The sequence below is a fragment of the Henckelia pumila genome, chromosome 3, assembly GCF_033568475.1.
Source record: "Henckelia pumila isolate YLH828 chromosome 3, ASM3356847v2, whole genome shotgun sequence".
Classification (NCBI taxonomy): Eukaryota; Viridiplantae; Streptophyta; class Magnoliopsida; order Lamiales; family Gesneriaceae; genus Henckelia; species Henckelia pumila.
In genome coordinates, this window is record NC_133122.1 from 46,132,195 (window position 1) to 46,150,548 (window position 18,354).

The following is an 18,354-nucleotide window of genomic DNA, read 5'->3' on the forward strand; positions in this document are numbered from 1 at the left end:
TGTTGGTCTGGTGCACATTGATCCATCCGAACACCTCAAAATGGCCGAATATAAGTTTTATACGGGCCGGATTAAATTTTAGTTGGCCAAGGAAGGGTCGAGGCCCGTCCAAGAACAAAATGACATAAGTCCAATCGAACCCGAGTTTTTTTAGCTAGGTCGAAAAACATTTGATTTTTATTCGAAATTATTGAATTCGAGTGAACTCAAACATATTTGATTTTTTTCCCAAAAGTCTTGATATTTTGTCCATATATATTATATATATATATATTAAATTAATAGATCGTGAAAACTAAACTCGAACAAAAAAATCTTAAAGTTTCCACTGTCAAATCGAACTTGAACATATCAATAAGCAATCAAACTCGAGACTTAGTTTTCTTATTATTATTATTTTTTTATCATATTCAACTTATTCGATTTGTTCATAATGGACTCAATTTAACTAGAGTTGTAAAAATGGATATCGATATCCTCCACCAACCTCGATCATCTCAGGTACTTACCGCTCGTACACATCCTTCGATTTAACCTTCGCATGAGCTAATGGACATCTGACTCATGTGGGATGGGATCCCCTTCGAAGCCAATCCTTTTTAAAATAAATGATGAACATACGCTCGAGCCAAGTTCAGTGGATCATTCAAAAATCAAAATTATGTCGGCAAATGACACATGGGAAGCATGCATTAAATGCATGTTTATATATTCAATTATGGTTGGCCAAAGTGGACGACAAGATTGAAGGAAATTCATAATGAATTTTCTTTCTCATGTGTGTTCAGACGAGAATCCTCTACTATAAATAGGTGTCATCGCTCATCAGTTTTAGCATCCCATCCTCAAGTTCCTCCTTCTGATCTTGAGTGATCTTCTCTCCTTATTTATTTTTATATATATTTGTGAGATAGGTTTTCTCCTGTATAAGAGAGTGAGTGTCTCTTTGGAAACACAGAGAGATGTTGTAATTCTCCAAATATTATAGTGAAATTTTTTGATCTTGCCCGTGGTTTTTACCCTAATATTTTTGGGGGTTTTCCACGTAAATCTTGGTGTCTATTTTATTCTTCAATTTTCATAGTTTCTATCTCGTAATGCCGCACTTGGGACCAACAAGTGGTATCAAAGCCTTGACATAAAATTTCTTAAAATTCTGAGTATGCTCTGTGGTTGCAGCTTTGACTGATCTTCCACATCGGAAAAGATTTTTTGAAGATTTTATAAGGCAGGATTCTTGTAGTCAAGATGACGGCAAAATACGAGATAGAAAAGTTCAATGGGAGCAATTTTTTGCTGTGGAAATTGAAGGTGCAAGCAATTCTGACAAAGGAGCATTGCTTGGCAGCTATTGGAGATAGACCGACGGATGTCACAGACGATCAAAAGTGGAACGAGATGAATCACAATGATGTTGCCAATTTGCACTTGGCTATAGCGGATGAAGTTTTGTCAAGTATCTCTGAAATAAAAAGCGCAAAAGTTATTTGGATACTCTGACAAAATTGTACGAGGTCAAGTCACTACACAACAAAATGTTCCTAAAGAGAAAGCTTTATACTCTTCGGATGGCGGAATCCTCATCGATGACCGAACATATCAACACACTGAATACTCTATTTTCCCGGCTCACGTCTATGGGGCATAAAATAGAGGAAAAAAAACGTGCGGAGCTTCTACTTCAGAGTCTACCGGATTCATACGATCAGCTCATCATCAATCTTACCAACAATGTTCTTTCGGATAATTTAAATTTTAACGACGTATTAACTGCGGTTCTTGGAGAAGAGATTCGTCGAAGGAATAAGGAAGATAGGTTGGCAATGTCGAAGCAAGCAGAGGCTTTACCGATGACGAGAGGAAGATTGACGGAGCGTGATTCCAGTGGGAGCCACAGATATGGTAGATCCAAGTCAAGAAGTAAGAAGAAGAATATTTACTGCTTTAAATGTGGCGGTAAAGGATACTTCAAGAGAGAGTATACGAAGAGCATCAAGAAAGGATCTCAAGGAAATGGGGCCAGTACTTCAGGAAGTGGTAAAATACTATTCAACGAAGCAGCAACAGTTGCGGAAGGCAGACACAAATTTTGTGATGCATGGATTATGGATTCAGGAGCGACGTGGCACATGACGTCAAGGAGAGAATGGTTCGATCAGTATGAACCAGTCTCAGGAGGATCTGTATTCATGGGAAATGATCATGCCTTGGAAATCGCTGGGGTCGGTACCATCAAAATCAAAATGTTTGATGGCACTATTCGCACCATACAGGAGGTACGACATGTGAAGGGCCTGACAAAAAATCTTTTGTCTTTGGGGCAATTGGATGATATTGGGTGCAAAACCCATATCGAGAAAGGGATCATGAAGATTATGAAAGGCGCGCTTGTGGTTATGAAGGCGGAAAAGGTTGCTGCAAATATGTATGTATTGTTGGGGGAAACACACAAAGAGGCGGAACTAGTTGTTGCATCAATTGGTTCGGGAGAAGAATCAACAGTGTTGTGGCATAGAAAGCTCGGGCATATGTCAGAACGAGGAATGAAGATTCTCTCAGAACGGAAGTTGTTTCCAGGGCTTACAAAAGTGATTCTACCCTTTTGTGATCATTGTGTTACCAGTAAACAACATAGATTAAAGTTTGGCACATCTACTGCCAAAAGCAAAGGCATATTGGAGCTGATTCATTCTGATGTTTGGCAAGCACTGGTGGTATCCCTAGGAGGAGCGAGATATTTTGTCTCGTTTATTGCTGATTTCTCTAGGAGATGTTGGGTGTATCCAATCAAGAAAAAGTCAAATGTTTTAGAAGTCTTCAAAGTTTTCAAAGCGCGGGTTGAACTTGATTATGACAAGAAAATCAAGTGTTTGAGGACGGACAATGGAGGAAAATATACCAGTGATGAGTTTGATGCATTCTGTCAGCATGAGGGCATCAAATGACAGTTCACGACGGCTTACACACCTCAGCAGAATGGAGTGGCAGAGCGGATGAACAAAACTTTGTTGGACAGAACAAGGGTCATGTTGAGTACTGCGGGTCTACCAAAGTCATTTTGGGCAGAAGCAGTCAAAACCGCTTCTTACATCATCAATCGTTCTCCTTCAGTGGCGATTGATTTGAAGACTTCGATGGAGGTGTGGACTGGAAAGCCAGCTGATTATTCTCGGCTACATACATTTGGAAGTCTGGTGTACGTTATGTACAATGAGCAAGAAAGATCAAAGTTGGATTCTAAATCCAGAAAGTGTATCTTCTTGGGCTATGCTGATGGAGTAAAGGGGTTTCGCTTGTGGGATCCTACTGTCCACAAGCTTATCATCAGCAGAGATGTTATCTTCGAGGAAGATAAAGTGAAGGGAGACAAAGACACACAGAATTCAGAAACTACTATCATTCAGGTGGAAAATAAGACAGACGAAGATCAATTTTCTTGTGAAGCAGTACCAGAGCACGAGGAACAAGAACCAGTTGAGTAAGAGGTTTCCAAAGTGAGGCAGTCAACTCGAGAAAGAAGACCACCAGGTTGGCTTTCAGATTATGTCACTGAAAGCAACATTGCATATTGTTTATTAACAGAGGATGGTGAGCCATCGAGTTTCCATGAGGCTACTCAAAGTTCGGATGTATCCCTGTGGATGACAGCGATGCAGGAAGAATTGGAAGCATTGGATAGGAACAAAACTTGGAATCTTGTTACACTACCACGAGAAAGGAAATCTATCGGTAACAGATGGGTCTATAAGATCAAGCGTGATGGCAACAACCAAGTGGAGCGGTATCGTACGAGATTGGTCGTCAAAGGGTACGCTCAGAAAGAAGAAATTGACTTCAATGAGATATTTTCTCCTGTGGTTCGACTTTCAAGAGTCAGAGTAGTATTGGCAATGTGTGCGGTGTTTGACCTACATCTAGAACATCTAGATGTGAAAACTACATTTCTTCATGGTGATCTTGAAGAAGAAATTTATATGCTCCAGCCAGAAGGTTTTGCAGAAAAAGGCAAAGAGAACTTGGTTTGCAGGTTAAACAAATCTCTGTACGGTCTCAAACAGGCGCCAAGGTGTTGGTACAAGAGATTTGATTCCTATATCATGAGTCTTGGGTACAACAGACTCAGTGCAGACCCTTGTGCATATTTCAAGAGGTTTGGTGATGATGATTATATCATTTTGTTGTTGTACGTAAACGACATGTTGGTAGGAGGCCCCAACAAAAATCGGGTCCAAGAATTGAAGGCACAGTTGGCTATGGAATTTGATATGAAGGACTTGGGACCAGCAAACAAGATTCTAGGGATGCAAGTTCACCGAGACAGAAGCAATAGGAAGATTTGGCTTTCCCAGAAAAATTATTTGAGGAAAGTCTTGCAGCGCTTCAACATACAAGATAGTAAGCCAGTTTCAACCCCTCTTCCTATTAACTTCAAGTTATCTTTTGAGATGTGTCCTAGCAGTGAAGCGGAGAATATGGAGATGTCTCGAGTACCATATGCATCAGCAGTAGGAAGTTTAATGTTCGCCATGATTTGTACAAGACCAGACATTGCACAAGCAGTGGGAGCAGTCAGTCGGTATATGGCGAATCCTGGACAAGAGTATTGGAGCACGGTTAAGAGGATCCTTAGATACATTAAGGGTACCTCGGATGCTGCATTATGTTTTGGAGGATCACATTTTACACTCAGGGGCTATGTGGATTCTGATTACGCAGGCGATCCAGATAAGAGAAAATCTACTACTGGTTATGTGTTTACAGTTGCAGGAGGTGCAGTCAGCTGGGTTTCAAAACTGCAAACAGTTGTGGCGTTATCTACAACGGAAGCAAAATACATGGCAGCTACTCAAGCTTGCAAGGAAGCAATATGGATTCAAAGGTTATTGGAGGAGCTTGGGCACAAACAAAAAAAGATTCCTCTGTTTTGTGACAGTCAGAGTGCCTTGCACATTGCAAGGAATCCAGCCTTTCATTCCAGGACTAAACACATTGGAGTTCAATTTCACTTTGTACGAGAGGTAGTAGAGTAAGGAAGTGTGAATATGTAAAAAATCCATACGAATGATAACATTGTTGATATTATGACAAAGCCAGTTGTTACGCCTTAAACGCATACAAATCTCGTGTTATGAGATTAATGTTTTTAATGCATTAACAAGTCTCATAATATTATGTTTTGATGATTACAAAACTCGGTTAATTGTTACTAATCATTTAAAGTGAGATTTTGCAGATTAGATTTATTGAAAAATAAATTATTGGAAGTTATTTTGAAGCTATACATGTATTTATAAAGTCTTGTATTGCTCATTGAATGGATGGAACATTGTTAAGAGATATAAAGAAAAAGACAAGAAGAAGCCAAAGTATGGAGCAGCAAATTCCAAAAATTACTGAAAATTTTCTATGACTCCAAATCGGATCTCCACCGATCATAATCTAGATAAAGAAGTTTTACAACACTTGTGCAAGAAATGAAACCATGAAGATTCAACTTCAGAAAATAACTGGGAATGTTTGAGAAATCCAAATCAAATCTCCACCGATCAGATTCCGTATCATAATGTTATAAAGCTTCTGTACCAATTTCAGATCAATCCAACGGATGGATTAAGATATATGAATTTTTCAAATTTGTTGCACAGAACAGGTTCGAAAACATGATGAAGTGACTTCAGAAAATTACTGGAAATGTTTGACTCGTTCAAATCAAATCTCCACAGTTCAGAATGAAGATCTGGATGTTTTAAAGCTTTATTTCAAATTTTAGATCAATCCAACGGTTAGATTGGAAGATATGATTTTTCCACAAAATCCGCTCAGTGCTGGGAAAAAGATGGCAGCGGCGCCGAACACTTTTTTGTCTCTCCTTGACTTCTTAACACACGCTCCAAGCACTCAAATCAGATTCAAATCTTTGCCAACTATAAATAGAGGTCATCCAAGTTCATTTGGAGACATCCCAACTCATCTCTTCTCTCCTTTGCAAGCAATTTCTCACTATCAAAGTGTTTGTGTGATATATTTGAGAGTGTTTGTAAAAATAGTTTGTGAGTTGGTTGTGCTATTGTTGTAAACACTTGAGTGTGAAGCCAAGTGTGTTGTGCTATCGTTGTAAGCACTTGAGTGTGAAACCAAGTGTTGTGTTGAGGCTATCCTTGGAGCCCTTAAGGCCAAGAGTGTTGAGTTGTATCAGCGCGGTGATCGTGTCAAGTTGTAATGCTATCCTTGGAGCCATCAAGGCCAAGACGTTCGAAGTGCTAGTGGATCCTTGGTTAATCGACTTAACCAAGAAGGGGAGACGTAGACGATTTATCGTCGAACTTCCATAAACATCTCTTATCCCTTTTACTGCTTTATTTACATTACGCATTTATTTACCGCACTTATTATTTGATTGCTTAAGTCTTCCGCTTGCATACTTGCATAATCGCTTTAAATTGTTAAAGTTGCCAATAGAACCCAAATCCCCCCCCCCCCCCATTAGGTTCTAACAAGTGGTATCAGAGCCACCTTTTTACAAAATATTTTCAAAAAGGCTCTATGGCAAATCTAGCAAGTGACTATGCTCAAGGGCAATCAACAAATCGTCCTCCTCTTTTCAATGACATAAACTACGGATATTGGAAAAACCGAATGTCCCTATATATCCAATCCGTAGATTATGATCTTTGGAAAGTTACTGTGAAAGGTCCCTACATACCTACTAAAGAGGTTGAGGGTGTCAAAATTCCCAAGGGAATGGACGACTTTTCCAAGGAGGACATGCGATTAATTTCTCAAAATGCTAAAGCCATGAATATTCTTCATTGTTCCTTAGATATGAATGAGTACAACCGGATCTCAATGTGCTCATCAGCTAAAGAGATATGGGACAAGTTGGAGATATGTCATGAAGGGACTAATCAAGTCAAAGAGACGAAGATTGATCTACTCCAACTCAAATATGAAACATTCGAGATGGAATCAAACGAAGATGTAGATACTATGTTCCGAAGGCTTACTCAAATTATCAATGAGCTAGCCCAACTCGGGGAACAATATCCAACCAAACAAGTGTGGAGGAGAGCTCTACACGCCTTACCCAAGGAGTGGGATGCCAAGAGGACGGCCATCATCGAGTCAAACAAAGGCGACATCGCATCCTACGATCTTGATCAACTACATGGGACTCTAAAAACCCATGAGCTGGAATTATCAACAAGGAAGGAATTAAAGAAAGAAGATACCAAGGCAAAAGGGATTGCTCTATCTAGCCAATCCAAAGAAAATGATGATGATGATGATATGGCGCTCTTCGCAAGAAAGTTCAAACGATTCATGCGAGAAAACAAATTACAAAAGAAGCCGGATAAGGAAGTTATTTGCTACAACTGTCAACAACAAGGCCACTATGCAAATGAGTGTCCTCTTAAGAAGAAAGTTGACAAGAGAAAGAAGAAAGCACTTCTAGCCACTTGGAGCGATAGCGACGATGACGAGGAGGAAGCCAACATCTGCCTCATGGCTAAAAGTGATGACATCGTCTCCGACGACGATGATGAGGTACCTTCCTATGACAAACTACTACATGCATATAAAAACATGTTTGATATGGCTAAATCTCTTAGAAAAGAAAATAGAAAACTCAAACATGAATTAGAAACTAAGGAGCATGAAAACCTAAGATTAAAGGATGACATAGCTCACTTAGAGAATTTTTTTGATAAATTCAATGTAAGTAGTAATAACTTGAATAATTTACTAAGCATGCAAAAATGTAGTTTTGATAAGGGTGGAATAGGATATGGTAAGAAATCTATAGATTTCACTAGTCTAATTGCTAAAGCAAAAATGAGATCACCCCCTGCATGTTCTTACTGTTGTAAAATAGGACATGCTAGACATAAGTGTAGATCCTTAAAATATCAATATGATAAAAAGAGCTATATGAAATGGAGGCCTAAGAGTACTTAACAACTCATCAGTTGGCATTATGAGATCATGATCTAAGGGAGTTCATCATAGACCGGTTTAAATTGCCTTGATGCGACTTGTCTTCCTGATGAACGCTGCTCTGTCCAAGAAAATAGGTTTTTAAAGAGGCATAGCCCTACCTACTACTGGGAGCACTCTTAAAAAGTGGCGATGATGTCGCTATGAGAGACTGAACTCTTGGAAATCTGTTTTGTATTTTTCTTTTCTAAGATTGTGGACCCAAAAGAACTAAAGGGTACCAAAATCTCTTCTTATAGGGAAATAGGAAAATTTTTCTCCCTAGCATATGGTATCTAGACAGTGGGTGTTCTAGACATATGACGGGGAACAAAGATCTACTTCAATCAGTCAAACCAAAGGAGAAGGGAACTGTAACCTTTGGAGACAACAACAAAGGAATCATTGAAGGAATCGGCTCAATAGGTATATCTGAATCATGCTTGATTGATGATGTACTCCTAGTGAAAGGGCTTAAGCATAATCTACTAAGTATAAGTCAATTGTGCGATAGAGGTTATGAAGTCAAATTCACTCCCCAACACTGCACTATATCACTCACGACTGACAAATCCATAAATTTCAAAGGATACAGAAGTGAAAATGTTTACAAGGTTTCTTTAAACAATTTATCTTTATCAAATATTAAAAGCCTTGTATCCTTGAATGTTGATGACAACATTCTTTGGCATAGAAGACTAGGTCATGTTGGTCCTAGTACCATAGAAAAACTTTTTAAACTTGATTTAGTTGTTGGTATGCCAAAACTCAATTTAAAATTAGATTCTATTTGTGATGCATGTCAACTTGGCAAACATACAAGAGAATCTTTTAAAAGCAAAAATTTTATATCTACTTCTATGCCCCTTGAACTTCTTCACCTAGATCTATGTGGTCCATCGAGGAACTCTAGCCTAGGAGGAAAGCTTTATGCATTTGTCATTGTGGATGATTTTTCACGTTACACGTGGACATTGTTTTTAGCCCACAAAAATGATGTCTTTGATTATTTTAAAACTTTTGTCAAACGAGTTGAGAATGAGAAAAATCTTTCAATAAAGCAGATCCGTAGTGACCACGAAACTGAATTTCAAAATGAGAGTTTTTCAAACTTTTGTGAAGAGAAAGGCATCGGTCATAATTTTTCTTGTCCTAGGACTCCTCAACAAAACGGGGTCGTTGAGAGGAAAAATAGGACATTTGTGGAGATTGCGAGGACCATGATATGTGAGCATTCTCTACCAAAATATTTTTGGGCTGAAGCAATGAACACTGCCTGTTACATTATCAATCGCGTATCAATAAGGTCAATTCTCAAGAAAACTCCATATGAATTATGGAGAGGGAGAAAGCCTAACATTTCTTACTTTCGAGCTTTCGGTTCCAAATGCTACATACATAACAATGGTAAGGACAACCTTGACAAATTTGATGCCAAATCCGACAAAGGTATCTTTCTCGGATATTCTACCTCAAGTAAGGCTTTTAGAGTTTTTAATAAACGTACTTTACTTGTTGAAGAATCTATGCATGTGATTTTTGATGAATCTATGTCTACTATTGTTCGCACTAACATTGATGATGTAGAATTACTCGAAGAAGAGTTGGCCTCCTCAAGTCTAAATGATCTAAATGTTTCTGTTGAGGAAACATCACTTCCGAAGGATTGGACGCTTCACAAAGATCACCCAATGGATCTTATCATCGAAAGTCCTCTGAAGGGAGTAGCCACTCGTTCTTCTCTTAATAATATTTGCAATCATCTTGCTTTTGTTTCGCATGTTGAACCTTAGTGTATTGATGATGCTTTATTAGATGATTCTTGGATTATTGCTATGCAAGATGAGTTGAATGAGTTTAAACGCAATAATATTTGAAATCTTGTTCCTAGGCCGCACGATAGATCTATCATAGGAACTAAATGGGTGTTTAGGAATAAACTTGACGAACATGGTACTATCACTAGAAATAAAGCTAGGCTTGTAGCGAAAGGATATAGTCAAGAAGAAGGCATAGATTATGATGAAACTTATGCGCCTGTTGCTAGACTAGAATCTATTCGCATGCTACTTGCTTTTGCTTGCTCTAGAAATTTTAAGTTATTTCAAATGGATGTCAAAAGTGCTTTTCTTAATGGTGAATTGAAAGAGGAGGTGTACATTGAACAACCTGATGGCTTTGTTGATGCATTATTACCTGATCATGTGTATAGACTAAACAAAGCTTTGTATGGTTTGAAACAAGCTCCTCGAGCTTGGTATGAAAAACTATCAACTTTCCTTATTTCAAATGATTTTTCAAGAGGAAAGATTGATATTACTTTGTTTACCAAACATGACAAAAATGATTTATTAATTGTGCAAATTTATGTTGATGACATAATTTTTGGTTCTACTAATGAAACTCTTTGTCAAGAATTCTCTAAGTTGATGCAGGATCACTTTGAGATGAGCATGATGGGGGAACTTAATTATTTCCTCGGATTACAAATCAAACAGTGCAAAGATGGGTTCTTTGTGAACCAAAGCAAATACATCAAGGAGATTCTAAAGAAGTTTGGGATGGAGAACACAAAATCATCATCCACACCAATGAGCACATCAATCAGACTCGACAAGGATGAAAATGGTAAATCTGTAGATCAATCTTCCTTTCGTAGTATGATTGGCTCCTTATTATATGCTACTGCTAGTAGACCGGACATTATGTTTAGTGTTTGCCTGTGTGCACGATTTCAATCATGTCCAAAGGAATCACATTTGTTCGCCTTAAAACGCATTTTCAAATATCTTTCAAATACTCCAAATCTCGGCTTGTGGTATTCGAAAAATTCTTTCTTTGATTTAAAAGCATATTGTGATGCCGACTTTGGTGGATATAAGGTGGACCGAAAAAGCACTAGTGGAACTTGTTCTTTTTAGGAAACTGTTTAGTTTCTTGGTTTTCCAAAAAGCAAAACTGTGTTGCGTTATCAACGACCGAAGCCGAATATATGGCTGCCGGTAGTTGTTGTGCGCAAATTCTTTGGATGAAGCATCAATTGCTCGACTATGGCGTCTCTTTTTCAAAAATCCCTATTTTCTGTGACAACACTAGTGCCATATGTCTAACAAAGAATCCGATTCAACATTCGCGCACCAAACATATTGACATTCGTCATCATTTTATTCGTGACCACATCGAACGAAATGAAATTGACAATATGTTGACACGACAAATCAAATTGCCGATATTTTTACAAAACCACTAGATGAAAATACTTTTATTCGTTTGCGTGGTGAACTTGGCATGATTGAGTTGTAATCACTTGTTGACATATTCTAAAGATAATGACATATTAAGGGGGAGCTTAATATAAAATTCGAGCAACTTAATTTTGGATAATACAAATTAATTGTATTTATTCAATATTATACGCTCATATATTGTTATTTATGTGAAATTTATGTGTTGCATTTTAGAAATCATATTTCAATTCTCATGTTTTTGCATACTTTTCCAGTATTTTTGATTATCACAAAAAGGGGGAGAATTAGTTTGGTTAAATACTTTAACTAAAGGGGAGAGTTAGTATGGTTAAATGCATGAAGAATAAAATCGGTTATTTAATAAACAAACTCTTCTTCACTAAAATCGGTTATTTAATAAACAAACTCTTCTTCACTAATTGTTTAATTTAGGGGGAGTTTTATTCATGCAATTATATTGTGCAAATTTAAATTATTTATTTAATATTGTACATTTATTTCTCCTATTTAACCAAGTGTTGTGATCATCAAAAAGGGGGAGATTGTTACGCCTTAAACGCATACAAATCTCGTGTTATGAGATTAATGTTTTTAATGCATTAACAAGTCTCATAATATTATGTTTTGATGATTACAAAACTCGATTAATTGTTACTAATCATTTAAAGTGAGATTTTGCAGATTAGATTTATTGAAAAATAAATTATTGGAAGTTATTTTGAAGCTATACATGTATTTATAAAGTCTTGTATTGCTCATTGAATGGATGGAACATTATTAAGAGATATGAAGAAAAAGACAAGAAGAAGCCAAAGTATGGAGCAGCAACTTCCGAAAATTACTGGAAATTTTCTATGACTCCAAATCGGATCTCCACCGGTCATAATCTAGATAAAGAAGTTTTACAATACCCACTTCTGCAAGGAATGAAACCATGAAGATTCGACTTCAGAAAATAACTGGGAATGTTTGAGGAATCCAAATCAAATCTCCACCAATCAGATTCAGTATTATGATGTTATAAAGCTTCTGTACAAATTTCAGGTCAATCCAACGGATGGATTAAGAGATATGAATTTTTCAAATTTGTTGCATAGAACAGGTTCGAAAACATGATGAAGTGACTTCAGAAAATTACTGGAAATGTTTGACTGATTCAAATCAAATCTTCACCGTTCAGAATGAAGATCTAGATGTTTTAAAGCTTCATTTCAAATTTCAGATCAATCCAACGGTTAGATTGAAAGATATGATTTTTCCATAAAATCCGCTCAGTGCTGAGAAAAAGATGGCAGCGGCGCCGAACACTTTTTTGTCTCTCCTTGACTTCTTAACACACGCTCCAAGCACTCAAATCAGATTCAAATCTTTGCCAACTATAAATAGAGGTCATCCAAGTTCATTTGGAGACATCCCAACTCATGTCTTCTCTCCTTTGCAAGCAATTTCTCACTATCAAAGTGTTTGTGTGATATATTTGAGAGTGTTTGTAAAAATAGTTTGTGAGTTGGTTGTGCTATTGTTGTAAACACTTGAGTGTGAAGCCAAGTGTGTTGTGCTATCGTTGTAAGCACTTGAGTGTGAAGCCAAGTGTTGTGTTGAGGCTATCCTTGGAGCCCTTAAGGCCAAGAGTGTTGAGTTGTATCGGCGCGGTGATCGTGTCAAGTTGTAAGACTATCCTTGGAGCCATCAAGGCCAAGACGTTCGAAGTGCTAGTGGATCCTTGGTTAATCGACTTAACCAAGAAGGGGAGACGTAGACGATTTATCGTCGAACTTTCATAAACATCTCTTATCCCTTTTACTGCTTTATTTACATTACGCATTTATTTACCGCACTTATTATTTGATTGCTTAAGTCTTCCGCTTGCATACTTGCATAATCGCTTTAAATTGCTAAAGTTGCCAATAGAACCTAAATCTCCCCCCCCCCCCCCCATTAGGTTCTAACACCAGTGAACACAGAGAAATTTGAGTGGTGTAGATACTCAAGTGGCCTAGCAGAAACGTAAGCAGCAGAGAAAGGCAAGATTGAAAGGAAGTGTGGAGATGTGTTTGATTCTCAATCAAATCTTCAAGTGGGAGAAATGTCGACAAATTACACATGGAAAGCATGCATTAAATGCATGTTTATATATTCAATTATGGTTGGCCAAAGTGGACGGCAAGATTGAAGGAAATTCATAATGAATTTCCTTTCTCATGCGTGTTCAGACGAGAATCCCTTACTATAAATAGGTGCCTCCGCTCATCAATTTTAGCATCCCATCCTCAAGTTTCTCCTTCTGATCTTGAGTGATCTTCTCTCCTTATTTATTTTTATATATATTTGTAAGATAGGTTTTCTCCTGTATAAAAGAGTGAGTGTCTTTTTGGAAATACAGAGAGAGGTTGTAATTCTCCAAATATTATAGTGGAATTTTTGATCTTGCCAGTGGTTTTTACCCAAATATTTTTGGGGGTTTTCCACGTAAATCTTGGTGTCTATTTTATTCTTTAATTTCCATAGTGTCTATCTCGTAATGTCGCACTTGGGACCAACAAATTACTCTGGTCGAATGCAATTTCTGAGATACTCCGGTGAGTTTGAAGTCAACCTCAAATGTCAAAATTACTTTTAACTTTTAGTCGAGTTATATTAGTTTTGAAAATATTTTTTAAAAAAATGCTTTTTTTATTGTTATTATAAATAAGTCTCCAACCCAAACGATGTTAATGATTATATCAAACATAGAGAATAATACCATGATTTGTCAGAATAGGGTCAAAACTCAAAGGTGGGGCTATTAGATATTAATTGTAAACAACTCGTAGCATCCATCAAAAACATCATTCGATTCAAGAAAAAGATGGAGATGGCAGAAATGAAATAGCATTATTTAGGAGCCAAAAAAGAAGAGGAGGAATATTTTCAACGTGAAAATAAAAATCATCCAGAACTATACATTTCGAGTAGCAGCAACTCTTATTATCGTCCCCAGACAGTTGTCTTTAGGCCTGGAATGTGGTAGGTACAACAATGGACTCGCAGGATTTTGTCTCTCAAGCCTGCAAGAACCAACCAATAATACTAAGAACTTTTGCCCAAAAAACCTCAAGAATGGAATGAGAGATCGAATGAACATGACGACCAACTTGTAATTTAAGATAAAATAGTGAAGAAATATCGCGATTTCAATCTTGGCAAGATCATTCCCGGGGCACAATCTGCTTCCAGCGCCGAAAGGAAGAAAATTCCCGGCTTTGGGTGTGAATCCCTACACATTATATTTACTAGGATTAGATCACATGATACGCCATAAGTGGCACTTGAAACTTATAAGCTCTGTATTTCGATAGCGAATCGAAAAGAAGCTCACATCCCATCTGGAAGGATCGAACTTCTTGGGCTCAACATATGTATCAGGATCTAGATGAACACCCCTGAACCACACCAAAACTTTCCATCCTTTCGGGATCGTGTAGCCTGAAGAACCAAAGCAAGAAAACGTGACTTCTTGCGAACGCGATCAATTCAAGAAACCAGCATGCATGCATGAACAAAATTTAAAAGGGTGGTGACAATATGGTAGCTTTTACCGCTGATGCGAACGTCCTTCCTTGCCTCTCGGAAGACCACGAGTGAGAACGTGATGATGCGGAGTGTTTCATCGATTACCTACGAGATTTAGAAGCCTTTTTTTCATGAATAAATGAATCTGAAGTCGACAATATTGTCAAAGAAGAGTTGGTAAGACAGCAAACCTTGGAAAGATACTCCATTTGTCTAACTTCTCTGAGCGTCAAACCTTGTTGGCCCGGTGTCCTGTTTTTCACAATTTCGTCTTGCTCTGCCTGAGTGCATACCACATTGTATGTTTTTTAAGTAAAAAATCGCCACGAATATTAGCAAGAAATTAAAAGAAGTTTAAAGTGCTATACTGTAGGCCATTTCACTGAATCAAGTGGAAAAAAATAGTTATGTTATCGTCTCATCCACGAACCAATCAATCAGTATATAAGAATAGAGACAACAGTACTTGTTACTCTGATAGCACAACATTAAGCTCTCATTGAACATACAAATATATAGCAGAAAACTCAGATTCTTCCATTCCCTGAAATATTTGATGTCATACCTTAGCTTTTTCGAAAACATGGGGATGGTTTTGGAGGAACAATGTAGCCCACATAGTAATATGCCCTGAAGACTCGTGGCCAGCATTTAGGTACATGACCAAAACGTCGATGATCTCTTCGTCGTTCAATCTTCTACCGTACTCGTCTTCAGCATCCATCAGAGCATCCATCATGTCTTTCCTCTCGCTTGGCAGATGTTGTTTCCTCCTCCGCTCCCTGCGTTCCGTTACTATACCTTGAAGAACTGCCACGAGGTTTTTACGCGCCTGAAATATCGACATGAGTTGATTTAAGAACAACAACATCAGCAAACATCATATATATTGTGGCTAGCATGACTTATTAGAATGCTCAAATTCGAAAATCATATCTTTTTATGATCTCACATTGGAATATATCATCTACTTTAGTGTCTTGATCATCCAAAAACGTGTCATATATATAATGCTAATTACCTTAAGCGCCTTGTGGTAAGAAAATCCAGGAATATTGATTGCCATAGCTCTGACTCCATAATTCAATGCGGTATACTCCCTCTCCAAAGTCTCCATAACAGCTTCACTTTCAGAGCTCAAGAAAATGTACATTATTATCTTGAAAGTTAGTTTCCTAATTTCAGTCAAGAACTCGATTTGTCCCATCTCTGCCCATTTTTCCAAGGCCAATACCACGTTATCTTCTATGTATTTCAGGTAAACAGATAAAGCATCTTGCCCGTTCACAGGTGCTGATGTCAACTTGCGCAGCCGCCGATGCTCCTCATCGAAGATTCCGACGAAGGAATTCTTCCCGATGAGGTTCACGGTGGCCGACGGCCAACCGGGCTTAAAGGAGTCGTCGTCGGTTAAAACTCTCCGACATGTTTCTGCTGTGGTGACAATTATACCAGGGTTGCCAAACATGTGCACCTTGTACATTCCCGTATGTCCAAATCTGCGATTTGCAATAATAGTCCGTCACGTCGTCCGTGTTACGTCGGAAAAAAAATTGTCAAAATTATAAATAAAAAGTAAAGATAATAGAATAAAATTTAGCAACATGCAAAACTGAATTACAAAGAGGTGATAAAAATACATATGACCGAAAATACAAGTGTCTTCCAAAAAAAAATGAAACTAATATACTTTACCAAATAAAATTAGTTTTGAATCATCCCAAATGATAGATATTTAAGGAACAAATGCGGAAAAGCAAAACGAATAGATGAGATTCGGTGAGACATGGAATTTAGAAAAGAAAGTCAAATTTATGATAAGAAAATAAATTGGATATGCCACATCATAACAAGATTGATGTGAAAAGAATTTAATAGATTTTCCACTTCGATTTCAAATACCTTTGCAAGTGAAACTTTTATAAAAACACAGGCAAAAAGTTATCTCACATGATTTCACGTCTTATGCCGCTATTATGATGTCGAAGAAACGAGTTTCTACCAGACCCAACTTGTTCTGCTCTATACTTTAATTTTTTGGGGCACTAATTTAAAATAAGAAATAAATTAAATAAACCAACAACATTTGATTATTTCTGTTTATCAGTTTATGTACCCATCATTCGACTCATTCTAACTGATAAAAAAAGATGTAAAAAGATATTCAAAACTATGCTCTCCTTTTTTTTTTCCACTTCGGACAATGTAAATTACTAAAAGCACACGTACTCCAAAAAAAAAAAAAAAAAAAAAAAGAGATCAGATTCAAGTTAAACAACCAATTACTGATAACTAAACATGGGTCAATCATTTATCATCACATGCCATCATTTTCCATTCTCCTTTCACTCACATTTATACAATATGTTATAAAAAAATGCATGTTGTAACTCAAGGTTTAACTATTAGTTAATGAGTTACGATTTTCTCGTTCTAAATAATAAATAATGCGTCAAACAAAATTTAAAAAGACTATCACAAAAATATGCCAACTTCATGCATGATCCAAAGATTCTCGCCCATACACGACACACATATACACCTTTTTTTCTTACATATATATTACAACATTGGGATGGCCCCCCTATGGGTGTGGTGGAAAGGAATAAATTTATACATCCCTTTATCCCAATCATAGTGAACACTATAAAAATATTATATAACCTAAGCCCATAGTACATGCCCACAAATACATTCAAGTAATGTCATAGACTCGAGTCTAACTCAACTCCAAAAACCGACTCAATCAACGTTCATACATAAATAAATACACACACCATGTGACTAGCTATGAATGTGTAAAGTAAAGAGATATGGGTGACCTGTTAACGAAGTAGGAGATGAAAGATTCAGGATTGGGAGACTTGAAAGCTCTAAGAAAGGACCACATATTGCCAATAAACGGCCAACCGAAATCACCTGGCGGGAGTTGATGCCTTTTCTCCCCCAATTCCCTCTCACAATACCAGCAGTTGACACTCTTTAGAGCCCATTTCACCATCCAAAACCCACAAAAACACCCCAATATTACACCCATCCAACCCATCTTTCTTATCCACCACTCGACTACTTTTTTTTTTTTTTTCCTTCTTGAAATCGAAAAGGGGTACGTACTTAGTTGTGGGGAGCAAAAAAAAAAAAAAGAAGAAGAAGAGAGAAACAATTAGGAAGAAGTTTTTTAAACTCCCATGAGTCCTTTTCCGAGTACCATGATATATGGGGCATATAAAAGGGGAAGAAGAGAGACGTAGTGGGATGAGGAAAAGGAAGAGGGGAGAGAACAATCAAAAAGTTGAAGTGGGATTTGTTTCAATTAATAATAAACAAATGTATATAATAAAGTTGATGAATTTGAGGGGATGGAATTTCTGTATGTGTTATAAATGGAAAACAGGACATATAAGAAGATGAATTTGCCGGCCTGATTCTATTCCTTTTGTCTTCTTGTGTCTCTTGCATCTAATATTATCTCATTGTGCTTTTGTTAAACTCGAAAGATTGTATGTATTTTCTAATAAATATTGCATCTTTTTTTAATTAGGACCAACGACCATACATACCCGTACGTTGATAAATATCC

The 18,354-nt window shown here is 37.3% G+C and overlaps 1 protein-coding gene across 2 annotated transcripts; it reads right to left on the reverse strand.

Moving 5' to 3' along the window:
- Window positions 1-13,990: 13,990 nt before the first annotated feature.
- Window positions 13,991-18,055, reverse strand: LOC140890693 (ent-kaurenoic acid oxidase 2-like). Of its 2 annotated transcripts, XM_073298674.1 has the most exons (8): window positions 17,597-18,055; window positions 15,796-16,273; window positions 15,340-15,606; window positions 14,966-15,055; window positions 14,801-14,879; window positions 14,581-14,687; window positions 14,357-14,478; window positions 13,991-14,269 (listed from the first exon to the last, which is right to left on the reverse strand). In XM_073298674.1, the coding sequence occupies exons 1-8, from the start codon at window positions 17,818-17,820 to the stop codon at window positions 14,161-14,163; spliced, it is 1,476 nt and encodes a 491-aa protein (XP_073154775.1). In that variant the 5' UTR covers window positions 17,821-18,055; the 3' UTR covers window positions 13,991-14,160. The 2 variants fall into 2 exon arrangements, with proteins under 2 accessions (XP_073154775.1, XP_073154774.1); XM_073298673.1 differs by having other exon boundaries at window positions 13,991-14,478.
- Between the last annotated feature and the right edge of the window lie 299 nt (window positions 18,056-18,354).

Coding starts and splice junctions, on each gene's coding strand:
- LOC140890693 (XM_073298673.1), bottom strand. CDS start 17,820: ATGGGTTGGATGGGTGTAATATTGGGGTGTTTTTGTGGGTTTTGGATG. Junction 16,274..17,596: donor ATCTCCTACTTCGTTAACAG/GTCACCCATATC, acceptor TGCAAATCGCAG/ATTTGGACATACGGGAATGT. Junction 14,688..14,800: donor GAAGGACGTTCGCATCAGCG/GTAAAAGCTACC, acceptor TTGGTTCTTCAG/GCTACACGATCCCGAAAGGA.